The 26,707-nt window shown below is 41.0% G+C and overlaps 1 protein-coding gene across 2 annotated transcripts in view; it reads right to left on the bottom strand.

Annotated features, from left to right (window-relative positions):
* The window catches only part of LOC110962283 (interleukin-1 receptor accessory protein-like 1), a 265,262-nt gene that overhangs the window by 99,788 nt on the left and 138,767 nt on the right, over positions 1-26,707 (bottom strand). For both annotated transcript variants that reach the window (XM_051942388.1, XM_051942389.1), the window contains exon 5: positions 14,210-14,284. In XM_051942388.1, coding sequence (XP_051798348.1) covers positions 14,210-14,284 — 75 coding nt within the window. The remainder of the gene's footprint in view (positions 1-14,209; positions 14,285-26,707) is intronic.

Below are 26,707 nucleotides of genomic sequence, written 5' to 3'. Positions count from 1 at the left end.
AAAATGAAGGAAGTGAGAGACGAGGTGAGCGCGAGACTTTTTCATTTCAAGTTCTTGGTGAGATCTGAAGTGCAGCTGTTGATGGAGCAACAGCTGGATGGAAATTGCACTGATGGCACTCTGTCAGAACATGTGCAGCGGAAACACTGGAGACAGGAGTCAGACAAAGGCTAAAACTAAAAGCAAAAGCCAGTCATAACCCCCCTCCAAAAAAAAAAAGAAAGTTGTGACTTTAAAGATACATTGTGCTGAAACAAGCCCCAAACCACCAGAGTAACAATCACAGAGCGAAGGGGTTGCTGTACTGAAACATCCTACACACACCTCGACTGCAGCGGTGACAGCCTGAGCAGGTACTGTTCAATGTTTTAGCTGTAGTTTCATACAAAGAAACAAAAGCCAACATCATTGCAGTTGTACCTCACCTATAATCCTTTACTGCAACTGATAAATGCTCTGATTATCTATATATTGTCATCACAACGCTGATGAAATCACAATATAGCAACCAAACTAACATTTCAGCTCATTCTATTTGACACCTGGATGTCTTTACGTCCAAAAATCACTAAGAGCAAGCAGGTCTCTGAGGTACTGGCTGCTCCAACAATAACAATAACTTTGGCCAGCTCGGTGCCAGTTGGTATCTGGAAAAGTTTTCAAAAAACAGGCACCAGATACAAAGAATATTATCAAGTAGGATTGTAGAATTGCCCACTAACGAGGTATCTGTCAAAAGATAAGGCTGCTTCCGAGGGTAAAAATAGAAATCTGCTCCATGGAATCTGTTTCATTTCATCTCCATCAAATTCTGACGCTGCACCTCAAGTCAGACACTCTGCAAGAGCAAAGGAAACTTCACTTTTTCTATTCAATTGTGTGTTTGTGTGATGTTAAAGTTTGTTGTTGGTGTGTTAGCAAATTAAGTTGGCATCCATTCTTTACATCTTTAACAATTTGATGAAGTATTATCTATGTTCACTCCCTTTATCCTTCATTGAAGAGCTGGAAGCTGATAATTAGTCATTCAAACTGCATACCAATCAACTGACAAGTTTGTCTGCAGGTAAAACAAGTAAGTTCACGATCTAGTTTTGTTCTTATGCTCATTAATTTAAGGTATACTCTAAAGATCCCTTCTGATAAACATAAGGTTTCATACTTTGTCAATATGTCCATTTTGTATTTTTATATGCTAGAAGACACATTATCAGTGAAATAAGGAGTAAGCTTTAAATTTCTGCCTTAAAACTGCAGCGCACCAATGACAGCCTCAAAAACACATTAAGATTTTTGAGGTTTCGTACAAAACTATGCTAAAGAACCAATCCTGTCAGCTTGCAGAGAGAGCTTTCTGTATCTTTATTCTATGTATCGCTGATTCACTCCAGTCTTACAACTTCTGATGATGTCTCATACAGTTTGTGTCAAGATTTGCACATTCTCAAGCAAACAACAGGCTCGAGGTATATCGAAGCCATTTACAAGCACAAGGGGATTGTTTCATCGACATAACTTCTGAGATGAGTTTTCAGGGGTTAAATCAACAACCAGAGAGGGACTGTAAATGTTTTATGAGTTGGTGCTTGTAACATTCTTCAAACACTTTCCCTATCTAACTGATCTGCTACAGTATGTACATCTACAGTAACCCTGGTGAAAGTACAGGTCTTGTGACCTTCCTGTATCCCTCCACATAGCACAATAACACCTCAGGCACTCAACCTAAACATAGAAAACAACATCAAACCAAACTTTCTGTAAACTTCATGCCAAAGCCCAATTTATGATTAATAGGCCTACCCAGGGATGGGAAGTATTGCTGGCACAGACAAGAGGTACTATATCTTAATACTCAAGTGCCTTGGCCAGTTCTTGATGCTATTTTCTGCTAAGGGGAACAAACGCCTTCAGCCATTTTTCCTCTTAAGTTTGCCGAGACAGGTACAAGGCTGCAGGTGGGAGCGGCTGACAGGAAGCAGAACAGGCCAAGGTCAACGTGGGACGATAGCTTGACTTTTAAGGTCAGTGATGATCTGAAGACAGGATCAGGCCTGCGGTCACGCTCTGGTGGAGCGCCTCGACTATTGAGAAAAATTAGCCTTCTCAGGTACCAGCAGGTCTTGCGAGTGTCCTTCTCATTACCTTACTTATGTAAAACACTAATGGGAGCATCCCTTTGCCAAGAATCCCTTCCAATCACCACCAGCAAACCCCACCCCCACCGATCTAATATGACAGTCACGATTTATACCTCCACGCTGCAGGGCATATTAACCATTTGGGACAGTGTGCCGTCTTGTAACCACTTTCATCTGTAATAACCCAAGGTAAGACACCATCATATTTCATCCCCTCTGTGAATCCTAAATGGTCTCGCTCACTTTTTTCTCCTCTTCCTCTGAATCTTCGCCCAAACTCCCCCTACCTTCATTTCTCTCTCTCTCTCTCTTCATCTTTATCTCACTCTGTCTTCCCCTCCCTCTGGGCCTCGGCTCATCTGGAGACTCGCCAGGAATGCAGATAGGATCACTCACAGATGTACAATAACTTGAGGGGAATAAATATGCCTTAATTGAGAGAAATGATGTAATATTGATCCCAGGGCCTCTGAACTTTTGGCATCGATGGAGCGTTCGGCCGAGCTCCGTGACATTTGGAGGGATGGCTGGTCTATATGTGAGAGTGGATGTGTGTGATATTGGGGGAAGGTGTTGCCGAAGCTGGGACTTTTGCGAAGCCGAAAATTGTTCAGAACTCTGGCTCAAACGACTGCCCAAGTGTGAGCTAGAAGAAAGTGTGAAGATGAAGTTTCCCTGCCTGGACTCGCACGCGCTCAATCCAACACTGCGTCGCATCAAGTGTTGCTTTGAAGATGCGTTCAATTTAAAACTTGAGTGGGGAAGTATCAGCGTGTGGTGGTGGCATATTTGTGTTGGTACCGTCGAGTGGCTTTAATACTTGAATCTGGTTCCAGGCTGCCTTCAGGGTTAACGTGAAAACAAACACAAGCGGCCTCATTTATATCGAGTATGAATTTCACAAACATTCATGACAAGTTGTGCGGATTCCAGGCACAAATGTGATGTGTTTTGGGAAGAAGAAAACATTCTCTAGGACTGCATAAGCAATCTAAGTCCCTACAGGAGATCATTTAGTTACCACGGTAACAAGTATACATTACATTTTCAGACACATAACAATAACTGTACCAAACTAAAGCTGCCTTTTTGCTTCCCCACATACTTTAAATGCAGCCCATTTTTTTTTTTTTTTAAATTTTAATACTGTGGTATTTCAGCCCGATCTCACGGGGATTCGTGAAACTGTCACGTAAGTTTTAGTTTCGGTTTCGTGTGCACCAACACGATTTCGTCATGTTTTTCGTGCCGCTCACCACGAAATACGCACCAATGTATTTTCAACGGCGGACTTTTCGTGCCACTCAGAATGTATTTCAAAAGAATGTGTATATTATATTTTTAATGTAAAACCGTGGCGAATCCAACGCTATATTTTGCATGACATCGTCCCTAAACATAACCCTAACCATAACCCTAACCATAACCTAACCATAACCTAACCATAAGCCGGTGGTACACTTACCAATTTGCATAGGAATTTCAAGAATGTCCGGCGGCCGGCGGCCGCAAACGCGATCACACAAGCAGTATACGCCGATGGACAGCTTAGATCGTCATGAATCCGCCGGTATAAACCACTTTCAGATGTGATTACCACAGCGAAAAACATTTCGTGGTGAGCGGCACGAAAAACATGACGAAATCGTGTTGGTGCGCACGAAACCGAAACTAAAACTTACGTGACAGTTTCACGAATCCCCGTGAGACCGGGTTGGGTATTTATATATCATGCTTTTGTAAAAGAGACCTTCATGCTGAAATGTATTAAAAGGCTGAATAAAGTTAGTGAGAGAGGTACTAAAGGCAAAAAATGTATTTTTTAACCATTAGATATTACCATCAAACTTCCCCAACTGGTTAATTATGTGAAGACAATTATTTGTCCCATTACAATTTTTCTGAATGTTTATGCATAAATATGGAAAATACTTAACTGCTCATCTAAATATGCACTAATTTGCACTTCATTTCCAAAACAGAAATCTGAACACTGAATACAAGCGGGACTAAGAAATCCTGTCAACATATTAGCCTCAAAGGTTTTACAAGTGAGACTTTTAATCACGGCCAACAGCCAGCTAAAAATCCATTTTCACTGTGTTTTTTAGTAATATATATTTTTTTTTCAAATCAGGTTATGAATTATAAATGAACAAACCCTTCTGTAAACACCTCTAAAATATCGATACAAATAAAACTGGGGAGTTTGGTGTATGTAAGGACTGCTTAAATGGAGAATTTAGGCTCAGAGTAGGAGAAACAACAGTGAGAAAACAGCTTAAATATGACATGTATTGTAAAATCCCATACATTTTAATCGGAAAGCACTATTTACACATCAATATTAAATCAAATATAAATTTCAATAGATATCGCAATGAAATTTTCCCAATTGATTATTTACATTGGTATTTTTTATATTATGTGTTTTCAGATGTTTTATTTTGAAGTCTATCAGAATAAGTACCAAAACTGGAGAAAACAAAGTTTAACTTTCTTGTTTCAGTTTGTTGGCATATTAGTCAAAGTTTGTTTTATAGAAGGAGCTTTTTGATATCTCTGTTTATCTGAAAATGTGGTCAACAGCCAGAAGAAATCTATTTTCCCCGTGTTCATAGGAATAAAATGTTCTGTAAATCAGGCTATGAATGATATATGAACAAACTCTTCTGTAAACACCTTGAGAATATAAATAGGCAGAAAATGGAAAGCTTGGCGTGTGTAGGAGGAACTGAAGTGGGGATTTCTGGGTCAGAGCAGGTGAGAAAGCTAATTCTGATTAAACAGCCTGAAGATATACATCATAAAACTCTCTATAATCTAATGGGAAACCACTTCTTTACATTTCATCGAGTAAATATGACCTTGAAACATCTCTGGTTTATGATCTAAATGGGGACAACTATGTTCTGTTTCACATGCTTTCTAAAATTCTATGCTAAAATATGTTAATGAGGTGTTTTCTTATTAAATAGGAGCTAATTTGTATAAATCTCCAATGCACACATGGTAAAATGAACACCTAAATGTGTATTCTTGACTATTTCTTTGACTTCATTGGGAAACAAAACAGGCCAGAATCTTAATAATTTCCCCAGTACATGAATAAACAATGATTTTGCCTGTAGTGTCTTAGCTTAATGTATTATGTATTTTATAAAAAACACTTTAAATAGTTTTTCCTTTGATATTTGCTTCGATAAGTTGAGCAACAAAGTGTGCAGGTATAATCTGAAGGCAGTTCATGATTTATTTGTTGCAAAAACAAGGGAAAATAAATCGATAAATCTCCATGAGAACCTTATGGCTTCCTGACCCTTCAGCGTTTACACCCATCCTTGGTATTTACCTTGAACAAGATCTATTACACATGTCCGCCTGTCTGTAGCATGTAGAGGCTTCAACCGTCTGTCGATTGTCAGCAGGACACGCAAAAACATCAATATCAATCATTAAATATTGAAAACGGTAACTGAATCGATGGGGGAAGATCCCCAACACCCCTCCATTAAGAGATTGGATCCATACGGCAACAGGAAGGAAACTGTTCCGGGATAATGATATGATCATCATTCATAGATTGAGAAAGTCAAGAAAAGGTTAAACATTTCAAAACCATCTGTTGTTCAACCATCAGTGTCTGCTGCGTGTGGTTCAGCTCTTCTTCCTAATGGTGCTTTGCTTCTCTTGCGTCTCTCAGCTCAGATTTTAAACTTGATCCGAGGTAAACTTAAAATTGGAGTCTTATAGCAACCTGACCTGAACTAGAATAACAGTGCAACCTCATTAGCAAATGATTGCGAGCTCGAATTTGATGTTGCTACGCCGACTTCAATTTAGGATAATGATAGTTTTCTTCTGACCGAGGTATCCTCTGTTTATATTATCAGGTGATGCAACGCCTTCCAATGAGTGACTGAAGACCAGTTTCCAGTTTACGCAGCCAAGCAATAAATGAGGAAGCTGAAACTTTGAGAGCAGTTCAGGCTGTCAGATTGTTACGAGGAGGCTGAGTAGAACAAAGGGAGTTCTACAAAAAGCCTTTCTCAGAGTGGATGATGGTGTCTTTGTACTGAGTGTATAATTAAAAGGTATCACTTTAAGTGTATATTTGATGTAAAAATTGCAATCAGGCTACTAATTTTTTTTTAGTAATACTACTCACAATCCAATTCTGCTCCCATAAACACAAAGTAGAATGATGGTGGGGAGAAAAGTTAGTGGACACTCTGTTGAACACCACATCTTAAAACTGTGAGAAGTGGAAACCAAAATGTCTGTGTATCAGCAGCTGTATGTGTTTGTGTGTCCATCTGCTAGCCTGTCTGTGCGCAACATTATTGAAAAATGGACCAATGGATTTGGGTGAAAAATTTCAGGGAAGGTCAGATTTGACATAGAGACCACCTCGTTTGATTTTGGCAGTGATGCAGCTTATAGTCTGGATCCACGGATTAAACACCAGAAGATGCCCTGTTTTTAAACTTACATTTACTAAAATATTATGGATATGTCAATAAAAAAAAGAAAAATGTTGTTTCACTATTGGTACACTATTAAAGAGCAGAAAATGCCCTACTCCTTTTACTGTGGACATGTTTGTTTATTTTACAGATTTATTTCTTGGAATATAGATAAAAAGTTAAAATATATGGCCAGTGGAGCAGGGAGAGTATCAAACAAAGGAAAAAGTGTCGCCGGCTGATGCTGCAAAGATATAACAGATTTATTTAAGAAGCCTGCAGGTGGTGATGATGAGGACGGTGGTGAAAAGTCGGAAACATCAGAGAGGAGTGAGTAGGAAGCAGCTAGTATGTCATGTTTATGTGCTCTGTGCTGTGAAAATGAACTGAACAAATGTTGTTTATTAACTTTGGTGGAGTCTTGCTGAGGTTTGACCATTTTAAAAGTCTGAATGTCAGACTCAGAGCACAAAATCACGAAATTTCTCGAAAACAAGCATTTGCTTAACTGTAAATAGGCAAAATAAATATGTCAACATTGGACTACTCATCAATTCTTACTGGCATTATTGTCTACAAGGTGAGTAGGGAGCAGAATAGTTTGAACTAGGGATGCACTGTTGAATGTCATTATGTGACTGTGAAGTACATTAGAGCAAAATACATTGTTTTCATGTTGTCTGGGCTTCATTAATTGTTAATTGCGTTATGACAAATAGGCTAAATGGAAATCTTTTTTCAATATTATCAATAATTCTGATTATAACAGCAGCTCAGGTGATCATTCTATTAATTTCACTTTATTTTTTTGCTTGGAAAACAAGATTTACTCAATTAATTACGATTTATTTAGACAAATTTCTTTTTTAAATGAATGATTCGATCAACAAACATATGGTTAACTGGACTGAAGCTGGCCCTGTTTTCCCTAATTTAACTACAAGAGCATTTCTGAGATGGATTAGAGATTTTTTTGGGTAATAAAGTGTCACGACGGGGGGGGTTTGGAGAACCCAGGTGCAGATATGACTGACAGACAACCGGGCATAATGAGAATAAAAGGGTTTACTAATGTAAACTTCTACAAACAGAAAACGAGACTGAAGTGGCAAAAAGGAAACTAAACTGTGGTAAACAACAGGGCTACAAAAGATACTCACACACGGAAGACAAATGACTAAGGCAAAAACAAACTGAAGTCCATACAAACTACTGAGTCCAAAAGGGGTAAATCCACAAGGGGAGAAAAGTGAAGAAGTCCATTAAACTGATGTAATCCAGAGGGGTAGGGAAAGCGGGGGAGCAAAGTCTGAAACAACGTGTGTGTCCAACAATGAGCCAGCAACAACTCAGAGAAAAGGCAGGGCTTAAATAACAGAGGAGGGGACCAGGTGAATGGAGTTGGGCTTGATTGCATCAGCTGACGGCAAACAGTAGGCAGGGTGCAGCAGACAGGGGGAGCCAGAGAAACAAGACAAGGGAGGAAAAAATGGGAAAAGGACACAAGGGCAGAAACTGGGGCAGAATCTAACAGTACTCCCCCTCTACGTGCACCTCCTGGCGCACAACAAGGCAAAACAAGAAATGTTCACAGAAGAGGAGGGGGTCTGAAACTAAAATCCAGGAAAAGCAGAGTGGGCGGAGGGGGTCCGGACGGAGGGACAGAGACAAGATGCAGGAGTCGGGTGGGTGGAGGGGGTTAGGATGGAGGGTCAGAAACAATGAGTCCAATTCAATCCACGGCGGCACCAAGGCACGCAAAAACGAGCAGGTCCAATACAACAACAAAAAACAGTGTCAGTGGTTAGTCCAAAACAAAACAAAACAAAGTGTATTCCAAGAGGAAGACTCTTGAGGCCGGCGGCGAAGTCACTGTGGAGGCCGGCGGCGGCGGACGTGACCATGACCCTCAGGTGGCCGGACTGGAGGCCGGCTGTGATGGAAGAAACGAGGACCCTTGGGAGGCTGGGCTGGAGGCCGGCTGTGATGAACCGGGAGCCCTTGGGCAGCCGGGCTGGAGGCCAGCTGCGACGGGGCCTCCTTGTAGACTCTGAAACAGGGGAAGCCACTGGAGGATCGTCAGCAGGGCCAGGTTCGTTTGAGGCGGAGATGGCGTCCACCCGCTTTGGAGCGTATGCGTCGGAGGTGCCGTCGACCCGGTCTGGGGCGAAGGCATCGGTGGCGGCGTCGACCGGCTCTGGGGCGAAGGCATCGGTGGCGGCGTCGACCCGCTCTGGGGCGAAGGCATCGGTGGCGGTGTTGACCCACTCGGAGGCGTAGGCTGAGGAGGCGGCGTCGACCCGCTCAGAGGCATAGGCTGAGGCAGCAGCATCGACCCGCTCGGAGGCGTAGGCTGAGGCGGCATCGTGGACCCGCTCGGAGACTGTGGCTGAAGCGTCTGAGGCGAAAGCGTCGACCTGCCCGGGGAATGCGGCTGAGATGTCCGAGGCGGAAGTGTTGACCTGCTCGGTGACTGCGGCTGAGGCGTCCAAGGTGGAAGCGTCGACCTGCTCGGGAACTGCAGCTGAGGCGTCCAATGCGGAAGCATCGACCTGCTCGAGGACTGCGGGTGAGGCGTCCGAGGCGGAAGCGTAGACCTGCTTGGGGACTGCGGTTGTGGGATCCAAGGCGGAAGCGTCGACTTGCTCGGGGACTGCGGGTGAGGCGTCCGAGGCGGAAGCGTAGACCTGCTCGGGGACTGCGGTTGTGGGATCCAAGGCGGAAGCGTCGACTTGCTCGGGGACTGCGGGTGAGGCGTCCGAGGCGGAAGCGTAGACCTGCTCGGGGACTGCGGTTGTGGGATCCAAGGCGGAAGGGTCGACCTGCTCGGGGACTGCGGCTGAGGCGTCTGAGGCGGAAGAGTCGATCTGCTCGGGGGCCGCAGCTGAGGCGTCTATGGACGCTCTGGGCACTGGGGAGCGTCGAGGTCTGGGCACTGGGGAGCAGTGAGGTCTGGAGTTTCTTAGAGCCCCACTTCTGTCTAGATTTCTTTCGGGAAGGAGGCTTATAAGAGAACAGGGGTTCAGGTTCCGACGGAGAACTGTCCTGGCTGGGGTGAAAATTATCGAGTCCAAGAGCTCTGTCCAACAAAAAGTCACATAGTTCACTGGAGGTAATGGTGACTGGAGGGCCATCAGCCAGACGGGCGGACTGAGTACCGGAAGGATTTGAGACAGCGGTTGGAGGTGTTATGTAGCTCCCGGGAGGGTTCAAAAATTCTAAAAGATAATCCGGTAAGTGGCTTATCAGCCAAGGCATCTTGGCGGCAGCCTTGTGTCCTTGTATTCCGGAATCGAAGCGTTAACCCACTCCCCCCATAATTCCAGCTGAAGGTCGAAATAAACAATCAAATTCAACCTCAGAAGTTTTGAATAAGGTTTTAAGACTTGTCAAATTCATCCACATCAAAATGAAAAAGCTTTTTTACTACAAGCCTGGTTTTGTGCGATGTTAATTGCAAGTAGGTGTGTTCAGACAGAATGGGAATCAAAAGGAGCATGTTGCTTGCAAAGTCAATGGAGAAGCCTGAGTGGGTGTGAACAGGTGTTTGAAAATGTTACAGTTTGAGGAAATGATTCTTGCTGCTCCTTAGTCAATGAATGGACATCAATGGGGCCGAGCTACACAATGAAGAAGCAAACCCAGAATAAAACTACACACAAGTGTGTGGGTGTCCATATTCCTTCGAAATCAACTTCTAAATGAAAAAAAAACATTCCTAGTTTTAGCATTAAAGAGCAAAAAGAAGACTTAATCTGCAACCATACAATCCCACAGTGAGATATTTATTCTAAAAGATGCAGAAATACCAAGTAAGAGGCGATGCATCCTTGACTTTTGACTCTGCTTTCACAATTTATTGTTGAGCACCTGCCGATTGTTAGTTGAGAATCACAAATTCCCCACCATCCCCTAAGGGCTCCTTAAAAACACTGTGAGAAACAAAGCTAATCATGAACTGAGGTACAAACAAGACAAAGTGTTGGTAAAGTGAACCCACCATGACAATCAATTTAATTACTCCCACACAAAACAACTCACGAGAAGCATGAATATCACACACTGACGATGCGGAACAGTTTCCAAAGGTGGATCGCTTCTTAAATGAAACCATTCGTTTGTGACCTTGGAAGCAAATCGAAGCTGAATTTAGAGAGGAGGCTCCCGTCACCTTGTTTTCTCTCGGCTGCAATTTCAGAAAACTCGCCGCGGTGTCGTAATGTCAAGCGTCAGGGGGATGAAGTGTGATATCCCAAGGAAGGAGGCGGTTGAGAGGGATTGAAGTTTTAACAGTCAATCAAGATCTCAGGGGGAACTTTGTGGGCATTCCCCGAGCGAGTGTCACAAACAGAGGCACCACAATGCTTGTAAATTCAATCTACGCCCCAAATAAAATGTCAGGATAGGTAGGCAAGTGAGGTAGCGGGTGACACGCTAGCTCTGCATGGAAAACAGCATTCTCACAAATCAAGGCTGGCAGTGGAGGTAGCAGAAAACAAGCCGGAGAAGCAGCTGTGTGCAAGAAGTTTCCTCCACGGAAAAAAACAACAACAACACAAACACATTCGGAAATTAATCACCCAGTTGTCAAAGTGTTCACAAATCGCACGCATTAGTAGCCTTCTACAAACTCGAAGTAGGTCTGCAGTCAATTATTCCTCATGTGCACGAGACAGAAAGAAAGAAAGTAGTGTGCAGTGGAGTGTCAGGCTGAATTACGGATCCGGACTGTATCTGATTTGTCCTACAGAGAGAACAGTGGAAACACGAGCCCACCAAGGGCAGAGAAGAGCATTTATACAACGCGTTTTAATCGAGCATTTTGAATTTAATCAATTAAAACTGTGGAACCCCATCCATTAGGAGACAAGAAAGAGCTGGGCCACGGATGAAAAGTGTGCGCTGATTAATTGGGTCCCCCCCCTTTTAAAGATCCTCTCTCTGTTCTTTCCCTTGAGTTCCACGACAAGAGCTTGAGAAGTGTCTCTCCACATTCGCCTTTCCTCCACTGCTGCCGCTTTCTCCCTCTCACCTGCCTAATTAACTGTCAGCCGAAGCCATGTGCACTTCTACCGGCTCGCGAAAGAAAAGAATATTAAAAATCCACCCAAAAAAGCAACCCTGAAAGAATACGTCGCTGTTCGACTGGGCTCTCCGTGGATGACAAGAGCAACGGCAGCCCAACGCTGAGAGGAAGTGATAGGAGCTTGTACGGGCAGAGAATCAAATAGGTGTTCATATATTATGTACACAGAGCTGCTGACTCTAGGAGGAATATCAAAGGGCGCACAGATCGTGGGAGGAGCATAAAAAAACACAAGCTTCTTACTAATCCTCATCTGGCGAAAGTCAAGATTTGAATTCAGTCTGATAGAGTAGAGAACCGAAAAGCTTAGAGTGTAAAAATACAGTAAAAAGTGCAAAAACAACTGTTTTTTTTCACAGCTATCAAGTAATGGAGTATGAAAAACACCGTTATCCACTATGACCATGTAATCAGATGAAAAAAAAAAGCCACGAGGCTTTTATCAATTTAAAGCCACAATGATTTGCGCCTATTTTCTGATTGCCACCTTTTACCTCTGCGAGCCAGTTGTGTTCATCGCCCATGACAAATTTACTTCAAAGGAAGCCTCCATCATGACCCATTTTCTCTTCCACCAACAGCTGAGCTTTTGCCCAATAAGGCACAAAGCGGGAATTTTCCCACGAGCCCCTGTGCATCAGAAGCTGGTAAGGCAAAGGGAAAAGATTCGGAGGCAGCCGCATGATGCTGAGTCGGAGGCAATCATTTGAAGTATCGCTAACGTCGTAAAAATTTGAAGACGATGCGAGGAGGAATTATGCGCTGAGTCATTACAGCTGAACAAACACAAGCTGCATCCGTGTCGCACAAAGTAACCAAGATAGACATGACAAGTGTAACTATAATGAAGAGATATCATAGGATGGGGGGAAGAAAAAACAACAGGCATGGCCTTTACACGACTGAATCATTTTCCTTTTCATGCACATGCTGCGAATGACTCATCGTGTTTTTCCTCCAGCCCCTTTTCTGATGGAAACTCAAGGTCCATTCACAAAAGGATACAGAAATCTAATTGGAAATGTTGCACTGAACTCTGCTCGGCTACTTCAAGCTAAATCTGTGCAGCAGCAAAAACAAAAAGGAAACTTAAAGGATGGTATTTGAATCAATACAGCTCAGTTGCTCAAAACAGGACAACACTGTCTGTCCTAACACAAAGTGAAGGTTTGTTGTGGCAACATAGAAGAATTTTGAGGGTTGGATCCACAATAAACTTCCACTGTGTTGAGGTGGAGGCACCAGGTGAATCACAGAGACACGGTGTTAAAAACAACTGGTTTTGTTGAACAGTATTTTCATGCACTTGTTATGCAGCAGATTGTGCATGAAATATTTGGAATATCATGTTTTAAAACATTGCTAGAATCCAACTGACTAATTGCTTCTACTTTGCTGATTCTTTGATCACTGTCAGTGAAACCTTAACACTCACTGGAGCTACTGAGGTGCTGGCAGACTTATTCCAAAAACTTGTGCAAGAAGATTTCTTTAACATTTCATTGTCATCTTCACAATAACAGGAAAAATGGCAAAGTTGAAATGATTAGAGTTAACTACTGAATGAAAATAGTACTTCAAGAGACTGACAGAAACAGTGCTGAGAACTGTATAGAAAGAAATAGATGTTGCCAATGCAACATGGTGTGACTTCTTAACCAAATTTAAAACCAATCGTCAATTCAATTTGCTTTGCTTTGCTTTCCTGACATGGATGCCAGGTTAACTATGTTGCCAAAGCACCAAGAATGATGTAATTAAAACAAAAACAGCAAGAGCATGGCAGCAAAGTAGTGACAAAAAATGTTGAGAAGTCTTTCAAAAAGTCTTGAAACTTCAGATTGAGACTATAAACTCATTGGAAAAATGTTAACTGACACATAAATACTCAGAGGATTTCCTCATAGACTTTATATACAATTCAATTCCTTTTTGCAGCCCCCTGCTGGCCAGTAAAAATAATGCAGGTTTGAGTCATTTTGTGTTGATTTTGCTTTTCAGATCTGGAATCCATGACCATCTTTTAGAGACAGTCTACGGATGAATATGATACAACTACTCTATTGTACTAAAAGAATGAGAGCAGAGTACAATATGTTAAATATGTTGGAACCGTTCAGTTGCCAATACCAACACGCATTCTTCAGGTTAACAGTCGTCTGTCATACCACAGTGCAATTAATAACAGTAGCTGTAAATAAAGAATTAGCACTAGATACCAGAAATTCCCTGATGAATACTTCCTACTAACATCTGACCCCAAAATTTCCACCACATATGAACAGCAAGGAAGGCTCTGGCATACAGTATATCGCTGAAAACAAAGCCACAGATAAGTAGAACAGGACCTACTTTGGGCGAATTGGCTTCGGTTGACTAATCGAGAAATCTGAAGCAATGCCACTGTGACGAGCAAGCATATGCCACAAGTATGACACTGCATGGTCCATTGAAAGAAAGGGGAAAAAACAAAACAAAACAGCAATCCCAGTGGAGAATGAAACATGTTTCCTTACCTATTGCCATCTCTATGATGCTCATTTGGCTCTCTGAAGGGAAAAGGATTTTTGGCGGCTTGTCTGTCAGGGGAGCTGTGAGAAGACAAACAGAAAAAGAGAGAAGAGAGCACATTAAATTCCACATCTTTCTCCCCCGATGGACTGTGGGAGTATGATTTATTCATTAAAGACTACAATAAAAGCTGCATTAAAATGGGAACAAACACATGGAAATATAATATTTAAAGAGTGGACAGAGAAAAAAAGGGATAAATTACTATGACTCAGAATTATCCATTCAAAGCTTTAAACATCAATGCATATACTTTCAAAGCAGCGGCTGCTATTCATTCTTTGTGTAAGCGATGATATGGCTTTGACTGCAATACTAACAGCGTAGTATATACAGTAGCTGCACAGCAAGTCAGCCATTTCTGAATCGACAGTATACCCTGAAGTGAGAATCATTCACAACTGCAGTGGGCGCATAGGAAAGTTAAGATCTGCGGCAAAAGATGCAGTACTTTCAGCTGTGCACAGCTATAATGACCAGAAAGTGGGAGTCTCAAAGTATCAACAAATAATAAGAACCTAAAACAAAAGCCTTCCCAAACAAGCAATATGATATACATGAACTGTCAACATGTCAACCATGAGCAAATTGCTGATTTAAAAGTGAACCACAGGTTACATCAGAACAGCCTTCGTCCCAACTCGCTTGCGAACGCACCAATTCCAATTAGACAGCTGCTGGGTAACAAAAGACGTGCACTTAGAGGCTCCTCATTATAATGATTCCCTAATTGGTCCTAGTCTTCAAAGTGGCATCAGAGAGGTTTTCTATCTCTGCACACTTAGAAATACTCAAAGGGATGAAGGTTTGTTTCGGTACAAATGAGTTGTGGTTCGACTGGAGCCGCTTCCCCCGGAAAAAATGAGCTGACTTCTAGTGAGAGGAGGGACGGAGCGGAGGAAAGTTTTCGAAATTTGAACTGAACTGGACGCATCATGGACTCCACGCTTGAATTCTTTGGTGATGGGAGTCATCACAACAGTAACACACCTGGATATTGACCGTTTCCTGTTTCACTAAAAATGCCTTACCATGTCGAAAACTACATATTAACAGAGTCAGGTTTTCTGAGTCTTGTGTCTCCCTTTGTGGCAAAGAGAGGGATTACACAAACACCATTGCTATGTGATTATGATGTGCGTTTTTAAGACTGAAAACCCGCCTCTGAGCTACTTTTTTTTAATCTGTAGCATTGAAACAGTTCTTCGTTGCTTCTTACGTTTTTCCATCAGACTTGTAGTTGTTGTAATTGTCTATGGCGCTTTGCAATTACTACCAATTGACTTAACACACATCGCTAGTGGTATACTAGTACGCGGCAATGTCACCACAGGAAGTCGATTTAGACCTCTGGTGGACAGACAGATTTAGCTGAGACTGATGAACTTAATTAGTGCAGTTTGAACCCATTGGCAAGAGCTTGAATCTAAAGGATGGATGTGAAGGTTGTGCACTCTAGCCTTAATTAGTTCCATTGTTTTACAAGAACTTGACATCTATGCATCATCACTTGGTACATAAAGTTTATTTATTGCGATCAAAACCTCTGTATGGACTTGTTACAGATTTAAAATTGTATTTACATTTGTACAAGTCATTCAAACTAAATGCCAAATATGTAATCGACAGTATTTTCACTATTTGTGAGCATCCTGCTATTGTTAAGGTTTGGACAAGTTGAGGCAACTAAATATACTAGCTGCTGGATACCTGGTGAAATATTCGCAAAATAAACTGTCTCCTATGTTGAAGTCACATGCTTTGTTGACTCATTCATCCACCCCAGCCTCCTCCTTAAAAGGTTTACTAGCTCTTGAAAAATAACTCATTTGTTTCTGACAAACAAAAGTGTATTGCAGGGCTGTTCGAAGTTCCTGTCAGGTAAACATATGGGTCATTTCAGACATTTGAATAACAACTTTCTGGTCTATACTTGCAACGAAGAAGCAAGAATGATTTGATTTATAATCAAACGAGTCTTTAAGTAGGTCTTCAATACTACATCAACTCCAAATGCCATTGGTAAAGTAGTTCAAAACACAGGAAACAAAGAGAGTGTGCAGATATTTCGCTTTTGGTTTCCTTCGTTGGCACCAGGTCTCTATTTGTTTGAAACTAAGTGTTATTTCAAAAGAATTCTGCAATATTTTCAGTTAAACATGCAACATCGACTCATTCGGGCTAATCAAAAAATCCTTCCATCATTCCGAAGTCAAATCAGCTGCCAGACGAAATAATATTTTGGTCTTAAGTACATGATCAGGCAGTTTGTTGAGAGTAGTGGGCTGAAAGCAGGAATAAGCGCCTATGAGTTCATTAATTACAAATTCAAAAAAAGGGCCACAGCAAATGATGTCTTTCCTTGTGCCTGGCATATTTCAACGCAGTGCAAAAAAAAATCTCATTACCTTAATTATGGGTTTCTTGATGAAATATGCTTAGATTATTTTGTTTCATAATTACATGAAAAGAAGAAGAAAAATGAGTTTTTCCACTCTGATGGTTTGTCTTCTGCAAGACAAAGCTGAATGTGAAGAGAGGAAATGGTGCACAGGAATGTATTTATAGAAACATGAAAAGAGAACTCAGCTGGGGATGCAAACATCAAACATGGAGCCACTGAAGATGCTGCTAAAGTGAAAGTTAGACATTAGATATTCCTATTATTTATAAAACAAGAGCACAGGTAAAGCTGCTACTTTATTCCATTTTATGCTGAAAATATCAACATAATAAATGCGGTAATTACTCAAATCCATAAGATCCACATTAGCCCAAATGTATGTGCTCCTGCACCGAGCGATTTTATGCCAAATGGATATTTTAAGCTCCTCTTCCTTTCAGCTGTTGGAGATTTTATTGGCCAAGTGTTGCATTATAGAGCAGCTCTCCTTGCAACTGCCTCCAGTAGCACCCGGAGGTAGGAAAGCATGATAGCGGCTGGTTACACAATGAATTGCCAGAATGCTAAGAACAGGAAAATGGGAAATGTGGCACAGGTTTGGAATAATCTTTAACGCTAACTGCTGGAAACAGGAACCAGAATACTCAGAAATATAGCCATGTGCTTTTTATTACAACACAGAGAGAAGACCAGCAGGTGTGTAATGACAACTGAGCAAGGCCATTTGCTGAAGAAGACTGGAGGAAAATGTGACAAGCTGCACAAAAATCAGGGAATATTTTGAAATTTTAACACAGAAAGCTTCAATTAGCCACATTTAATTTCCCTGTATTGCCCCTGTGAAGACTTAGAACACATCTAATAGGGTTTAGAGACTTCACAGGGACAGTAAAGCCCCATGTCAATCAAATCTTGCTAATTGTTACTTGATTTGGATGCTTAATCAATGTGCAAATTTTATTTATTGGCTTTATTTGACAGGTTAGTAGAGAGACTGGCAGCAAAGTAGGGAGTCGAATGGGGGTAGACCTGCAGCAAAGAGTCGTGAGCTAGAATCGAACCCAGACCGCTGCATCAGGAACTATAGCCCCTGTTTTTAGGTCACCTGCTAAGCAAGCTGAACTATCTGGGTGCTTCTCAATGGGCAAATTTTGTGCCAGTTTAAGGGGAGACACTACAGATGGATAGGATGAAACATTTAACTTAAGGATACCAACATTAAATTTCCCCAGTGGATTGTTTCTAGCACTGCAATGACATATTGTAATACAAGTTTTCTCAAATCACATTTGCATTTGCAAAAGAGGTTTTAACCCTCCAGTTGTCTTCGTTATGGGTGCCAAAAAATATTATTTCCTTGTCTGTAAAAAACCCCAAAATTCAGCAAAAAAATTCCCCAAATTTCAGAAAATTTGTAAAACTTTCAGGAAGAACATTACAATAATTCCTTAAAAGTTTCTCTAAAAAGTTTTATTTCAAAAAAATCTCCCAAATTTGTCAAGAAAATTCTTGCAAATATTTAAAAAAAATGAGTAAAAATCTTCCAAAAAAAAAAATCCTAAAAAATATGTAAAGTGATTACATATATATATATCAGTAAAACTTCTAATATTTTCTTTAACTGTATTTTTCAGTTTTCTGAAATTTCATATTCAAACATGGAAATCAGGCATGATCTTAGTAAATAAACACAAATTTGCATGCATCTCCAAGAGACAAAATATAGTAAAATAAACATCTAAATATGTATTTTGGATATTTTCTTATCACGATATGGAAAAAAAAATGTGTGTTATGGAAGCAAAATAGCAAAAAAGTGTAAAAATTGACCTGTGCACGTATGTCTTGCCTTAACACTGGCATAGTTTCATAGCATCGCTACTAATTTAGATGCTATCAGGGTTCATTGTGAAGCTTTCTGTGGTAACCTGAAGCTTCCAGTGCACATACTGTGAGAACGGCCTTCCCGCAGAATTACTAGATATCTCGTGTCCTGCAGTTAAATTTCCAAGATTAAAAATGTTTGCATATTCATAGATTCTGGAGTTTCCAATGAGGCAGCAAAAGTAGATGAAGGAATGGAAATGGGCAATGACAGTTTTTCATCAGATGCAGATTTTTACTACATATAACAAGCATGTCTGGAGGTTATCTTTAAGTTGCTTTACATTCTATCCAGAGAAGGATGCATATATGCAGTTTCTGTAGCTGGAAGCAACTCTGCACGATGCAGTAATTTTATTAGAAATTCAACACTCCAGGCATGACAGCCATCTACCAGATTCTGTTAACACGCTCCTCTGTCTCTATCGGGGAGAGAACAGGGATGTTGGTTGCCTTTCTTCAAAGAAAAGTAAAGTCTTGAGAGGTATTATAATTGAGAGGTTCTCCTCGATTCAAATGCGAAAGCCAGTTTTGATTTTGCAGGTTGCCCCGAACAAGTGGAAGGTGAACTCCCAAAGGTAGTTCAAAAAAGGTAATCAAAGTTCTGGCGCATTTTTTAACAAGCTCAGAGAACATGAGGCTGATTCTTGGCAAGTGTGGCGTCGTTTTAAAAAGCTAAAGGTAACAAAGTAGGGAGAAGGCTGCTTAACTCGAGTAGGAATGCTGCCCTTCATCCAAATCAAGGGCACGCTGCTGATGCGCCGCTCGTCGGCGGGTTCGCGCCGCGCTGGAAGGCATGCGAACACACATTCGCACAAATCAGAGCTGCATTAGCGAGGCTGGCTGGTCCTCAACTACAAAACCGTAATTCTGCGGCAGGTTAGTATGAGTGGGAGTGGGCAGGCTTTTTCGCTGGGGGGCGAGAACCACATCCAGCCTGACCTGCTTCACAAACACAGTGCAGGAGAGGCCTTATAGATATAGCATAAGCCCATCACACACACACACACACACACACACACACACACACACTGCTGTAAACACTGAAAGGCCTGATGCTGTATCAGGTGGGGGGAAAATCTTTAAAGTGTCCCTGTGATCTGCTCTCGCTGTGATCACATGATGATGGATGACGAGATGGAGTAATGAAATAGCAAAAAAAGAGAGAGAAAAAATGGCCTTGTTCTCGCCCATTAACTCCACCATCACCTTTTCTCCCTCCACCCGTTTACTCGCCGTACGTCTTTGTAGCTGGGTCTGTCTGTTTGAGCCGCTCTCAGGGGTGAGAGAGAGGGAAGATGAAATAGTGGGAGAGGAGGAGGGAGGGAGGGAGAGGGTTGTGGTCCTCTGTTCACACCTCATTAAAGACCACTTCAGCAGACATAGATTAAGAGGAGTAGCATGTGTGTGTGCGTCGGTCGGTGTGTGTTTGTGAGCCGGAGATCGTTAAAAGAAAGACGCAGTCTGAGTTCCACAGCAGAAAATAAATGAAAGCCGTTTTCGAGCAACTTGAGAAGCAAACCTTGTTAGTCATACGTGTACAAAAGGAAAAGCTCGGAAATTCGACACCTTTCATCTTTTTGAGTCAATTTCTTCAGACAACTGGACCGACGGGACATTCTGCTCTAAGATTTGTTGTCTTACATGTCAGTAATAATGAGTGAATTACAAAGATTACAGGTTCATAAAATGCTAATGTGAACATGCAGAAGGAACATTTTAGATATTCTGGAAAGCTAAATTGACGCAGTGGAGAAGTCTTGGGAACGGTAGACTCATCGATGTTCATGAGCTCTTTTTGGAGACCATAGAGAAGAAGGTCATGCACATATGGAGCCAAACCAAGCTTAGGAAGGCAACCCTAGAGGCAGGGGAAGGAGCTTGGGAGCTTCTTCACGTCAGCTCAGACATTTTGTTTGTCATTTTGAGTCTTATTTTTGTTGCTTTGTGTCTTTTTTTTATTTTTTTTATCTGTGTTTAATTTTGTCACCTTGTGTCTCATTTTTCTTGTTTAGTATTCAGTTTTTCTTGTTTTGTGTCCCTTTTTTGATGGTTTTGTCCCCACATGTGATCGATATTTAACTGTGGACAGCTGATGACATGATTGATCTGATTTAACTGTGTACATTTAAATAAGAGTCCAGGACAACAACAACATTTCTTGCAAGGGATAGGAGCTGATGAACTATATTTTATTGGTGCAAATGCCAGTCTTATCTGTTCTGAATTGATTTGATTTGGGTGCTGGATGCCTCCTTTTAATGTTTTTCTCATATTGTGTCTGGTTTTAGTCGTTGTGGGCCTTGCGTTACTTGGGTTGTGTCTCATTTTTTGAATTTTGCTTCCTGTTTTTGTTGTTTCTGTCTCGTCTTTCTTGTTTCATGGCTCTTCTTTGTTTAGTGTCTGTTTTTTTCTTGTTTTATATACCTTTTTTGCTCCCTTTGTCTCCACATACTATAATATATTCTCTTTTTATTAGTCATTATTGCTCCTTTCATTCTTCATTCAAAGACAAATACTGTTGCACCTACACTGTTTCCATTTTACACTCTCAAAAAACTTTTGAACATTACTCTGCACATCAGCCACATACAGATGTTTCACCATGTTAAATTTCACTCAGCTTGCTAAAAAACTGCATTATGTTATTGTTATTGAACCACTGTGTCCAGTCTGTTTGGGGACACCTCAAGACAGACTAAAAGCTGGATTGAGTTTATATATCTCATCTGGCATGGGAACCTCTTGGGATCCAGGAAAACATTGTGAGGAAGAAAGACGTGTTAAATAATCTGCTTATTCTGCTGCCATTGTGACCCGACTGCAGAACACCACCACTACCATAACCTGTCAACACTTTGAAAATAACATAAGACTTTTCAATCATGCAGACATTAATACTCATAAATGGAGGGGACAGCGGCTGGCTGAGGTTCAAAGTGTGGCTGTCTAGCTGAGACCTGATACATTACCAGACATGTCATTAAAGTGAAGACTCTCGGACTTTAATGTGTTGGATAAGTTGGCAAGAATGTCTTCAAACTGGACCGAGTCCGAAGGGAACTCCACAGAACTGGAAGAGGAATAAATTTGTCAGCAGCTGTCAGGGGCTGTTAAAGTTTTGAAAAAGTACTCGACTTCCTCGGAGCAGAGGGGATGAATGGAGAGAGATTATAGATAACCAGCAGACTGAACTCACCAAGACACTTTGTCAAATGCAGTTTTTTGCTAGTAAACAAGAAAGCCCATCTAATGAAAATAATGAAACACCATCAGGGGACAGTGCTTGAGTAAATCACATGAGCCCTTGTATTGCTGCACATTCCTACCCTCTGTACTCACTGTGCAGCATTTGGAAGTATGATATTTCTGAGAGGCTGTCATCAAGTACTTACAAGGTTTTATTGTGCACTTTTCTTTGTCATGGATAAATAAACAGGTCAATAGACTGGAAAATGCCATTGTAAATTCTTAATGTGACCTCAGCTGAAGGAAAAGTGCTTTCATTACCACACAACAGAACCGCAACAATTTTTCTTCGGCGATGAGATTTGCTGCGACGTACAGCACAGAATGCGACTCGCCGGATATACAGCGAGAATCACGACAACGAAGATGCTGCTGTGTGGGAGTTAAATGTGATATTTCAGGCAAAAAAGATGACTGTTATTTTAGCGGGAGGTGCTTGCGGCTGTTGCCCTGAAACATCAACCTCAGGGCTTCGGGTGAAATGGAGCAGAGTCGGAATGAATGCACTCTGATGATTCCTCTGAAGAAGCAGATGCTGTTGTAACCGTGACAAGAAGAACACAAGGAACTACAAAGGACATATTAAAGAGGGGATACGGATCTCTGTTAGAAGCTTAATCATTTAGCAATTTCAGGTTTCTATAGAGAAAATGGTTTTATTGTTTTATTCCCTCAGTAGCAGCTCTCAGTGACTGGCTGAGCACTGCATCAAGAGCAACTGGTTGGAGCAAATTTCTATATATGGGCCAATATATAATTGGGGGACTTTTGGAGTCCAATGGGAAATATCTTGCATATATTTTTATTAAAAAAAAAAAAAAAAAGTATTTTTTATGTTCATTATGATAGTGTCTTTACAAATTCCATAATTGTTTATTATGGAAACAATCACTTGTTAATAAAACAATGACTGGATATCACTAAAATGTCAACTAAACAACCGTCCCAATTTAATAACAACCTTCTAATTAGCTAAACAATAATAAAATGAGCTCATTCAAAAAATATTTTGATTGTGTTCTTGTTGTTAAGTTGAGATAATCATGGCAGATATGTCTTTTTTTGGCAATATATCAAATTTTATATGGAAAATAACAAATTGTATCTGTGTCAGAGAACTCACTTTTAACGAAGTAACCCGTTACAAAAACCCCTCTCAAGGAAGTGTGTTGATTCCAGATCACATGACCTGCTCCACATGATGTCATTTCCTCCTGAAGAAAAGACTGGAAGACTCCAAGGCTTTCTTAGTTATTTAATATAAAGTAGTGTGTGAGTCAAGTGTGGATTTATTGTATGTCAACAGGTGTACTACAATATCTTTAGAAATAACTTTCAATTTTACTCAATTGTATATAAAATATTTAGAAGAATCCTTCTGTAAAAATGTCATGTGGTGTTTGGTTATAGGCGGCCATGTTGATTTTAGGCCTGAAAACTGCAAAAATGTCAACTATGTTACAAAAAATCCTGCAATTATATATTGACCCATATGCAGCTCAACCACCTCCACAGACACATTGGTGTTTTAGTAGAATAGTGTCAGTTAGGACTTGCTAGCACCACCTGTTCTTAAAATAATCAGACGATCATTCGTAAGGCATTGAATCTTCTTGTTTTGAATCAGAAACATACACAAGGTGTTCTTTGGTGTCTAGTGCTATTGATGTCAATATTCAAAATGATAGACATTTCAAAGGACTTCATAAGGATTGGAGAAGGCAAAGGACTTCCCCTCCACTTCCACAGGACTAGAGCCAAAGGTTGGCTTGACTATTTACCCGCCATAACCAATAATTCCGTCCAATATATGGCTACAAGCATCCCTATACAACTGGAGTTACACTGAGGAACTACTATTTTTCCAGCTGAACTTTATTGTAGCATGCAGTATACACACAAAAGCAATTAAACAGTACATTCAACCCCCATTAAACCACATACAACCAAGTAGCTCAGACCAAATATAACCCGTTTACACTGATTTTGTAGGAATTCAAAGATTAGATATCACTGTCATTGACAGGTGTACAGACAGCATAAAACTGTGTCTGTTTTCCAATATGTAAGTAAAGAATCGTTTTGTGTGTGTGTGTGTGAGTTAGCTATGGATTTATTAAAAGCTTTTAAAGACTGCAGGGAGGAAACCTACTTTGAAGAGCTCTGGAGAGAAGTGGTACAAACTGCTGAACAATGTGAGACTGACCCAGAACCTGCAGCCAAAAGCAGGGAAGTGTAATGTCTCAACCAGGCGGCTGTCCTGGGCAGAACAAGAATAGTTGACATGAGTAGGTGCATTAATCCTATGTAATTGAAACTATCTTACGAGTTTGCTAAAAAAAAAAAAAAAAAGCAAACAGAAACAGAACTTTAGCAGTTGCTGCAGGCTTCAATCGATTGAAAGTGACATAAGAAACCTTATTATACTATATACAAGCTCTCGTATAACTCTACCTGGCAGTCTTACCTAAAGAAGTGACAGTGATGACACCAGCTGAGAATGTTTGGCCACAGACTCCTGGCATCGACTTCCGACGTTAATGAATTTTAATAGTTCTATCGAGCTGCTGGTTGAAATGTGATGCCGATGGGTCCTGACAAGGCGGCCATATATGTGGTGAGTCGGGAGTGAAAGTGTGCTTAAATAACACTGCTGGGGGAGAATTAAGGGGTTTTATAGCTACAATTAGGACATGTTGGAAGGTACAGCATGCTGCTGCTGGATTCAGAGCCCACTTATAAACCCGAACAACACTCTTAAATCAAACAGAATGAATTTGCATCAAATAAAAAGAAAACTTTTCAGTTATGGGTTCATTAGTTAGTATTGATGCGCAAAAATGATAGCTTTATGCATTTAAATTCCAATCATGGACACCATTAGTTCGACCCACTACTCTTACGCTTCAGGTTTATCAGATCACCAACAAACAGACAAAAAACAACTTCTACATCAGAGGAATAACAGAACTGACATGGGTCTTCTAGCAATGTAGCTACTACTTTATGCACCTTGTATTCATTTATTAAAAACTAAACATTTAGGTTTTTAATTGCACCTTGTATGTAATTTTGGCACGACTTAAACCATATGTTCATACATGCTCAGCAATGTGCAATATCCAGAAGTGCAACATCAGTTACACTACAGCTTTCATAATTCCCATCATGCCAAACAAGCTATCTTTAAAAGAACAAGCTATCATTTTTAATCGACTACACATTTCTTATTACACTTAAAAGAAAATAAAGTCTGATTGTGTGCTGCATAATTTTGTTGTCCACTGAAATGACAGTAAAGAAATTCTATTTTAAAAATGAAATCTACAACTGCTTAAGGGCCCAGAGTTCCAATACTAGTTAACCTACTACAAAAAATGCTCCGGATTGTAAAAATCTAGGCGTAAAGTACATTAACTGATTCAGAATATCAGCACGTTCTTTTTATTTGGCAGTTCTCTTCAGAGATTTTCCAGTAAGGGGGTAAAATAGCGAAACAGCTTCTTTGAATAACACAGGAATTGTCTGTATCCCCAATAGTGCCAGATTTAAGGCTGAAATCTTAATGCAGCTCCACACAGGAGCTCTTACATGCTTCTTTAAATACTTTGTGTGATTGCAAGTAACCAATCTAGCTTCAGATTTGCCATTAGGGGAGCATACTGTGCAACTGAGGTGATGACCAAACCAGCTATAAAGCTTATTTCATGTCACTTCATACTCAAACCTTCCACTTCACTTCCTGCTAGAATGTTCTGCTGGCATTACATGTGCAGGTTATTGGAGGAAACTCAATCCACCGTCATGTTCCTGAAGCCATCCTGAGGTGATGTGTGCTCTGTGGCATGACATACTGCTGGAAATATCCATTTACTGTGGCCACAAAAACGATCGGCAACATTATGGGGGCGCTATAGCTTTCAAATAAAGCTCAGTTGGGTTTAGGGGCTTACCTATAGAAGTCTCTCAACACTATTAGCTCCCTACCATGAGCCTGTAAACAAGGCAACCATGGATCCGTGTCTTCCGCATACTCATAAACACGGTTTTCTGCTCTACAGATATGCAGTTGTGGCGCCCGCTGTGGCCTCATTTTCTTGTTCTTAGCTGACAGCAACACCAATATGTCCTTCAGCATACAGCTCCTGCACCGTGATGTCTGGCTAATCGCCTCTGACTTTGCTCATCGATTTAACCTTTAGAAACTGATTCTATACAGTGCGGTGAGTGAAAACATCATACGGGAGAGTCATTTTTTCCCCAAGATGCTGCACCCACCACACCTGGAAGTGACAAATCGCACCACGTAGATCAAAACGCGGCCTTGCTCCGTTGTATTATGTAGCTGAAATGTTGCCGAACCTCTAGCCCGCCTTTGTCGAGTTGCAGCCACTTGTTATGATGGATATTTTTGAGGTGCAAAAGATAAATCTTTCATCTGAAGGAGGATGCTGCTTGTTAAAAATAAGCAAGATAGTCTTGGAGACTCCCCGAGCTGAAATGACGATCTTTGAAAGCACTGAGGAGAAAAAAAAAATAGACCATTGGAGAAAGAAAAAAAAGAACCCTACAGAAATGACACTGCGACACTCTCTAAGGAGACTTGTTGAAAAAATACCAATATAGCAACCCTGCAGGAAGAGCACATAATAAGGGTATATTTCCTTATTGAAAAAGGTGTTGTTTTAGAAGATCCATCAAAACAATTGAATATGAGAGGGCTCACAGGATGGGACAATACATTCAGAAGAAATCACATAAATCACATAACTGCAGGCGCTGGGAATGGCTGCTGGAGTGAATTCACTCTCCAGTGAACAGCTTTGAAAAAGGACACCGCACATAATTACTCACAATGGTCATATGTGGCGCACGCTGCGATTTTCGCCATAATGAGATGTCTGTT

This window comes from Acanthochromis polyacanthus, chromosome 22 (assembly GCF_021347895.1).
Source record: "Acanthochromis polyacanthus isolate Apoly-LR-REF ecotype Palm Island chromosome 22, KAUST_Apoly_ChrSc, whole genome shotgun sequence".
Lineage (NCBI taxonomy): Eukaryota > Metazoa > Chordata > Actinopteri > Pomacentridae > Acanthochromis > Acanthochromis polyacanthus.
Note: the sequence above shows the minus strand (reverse complement) of the source record. Positions and strands in the feature narration are given on the sequence as shown.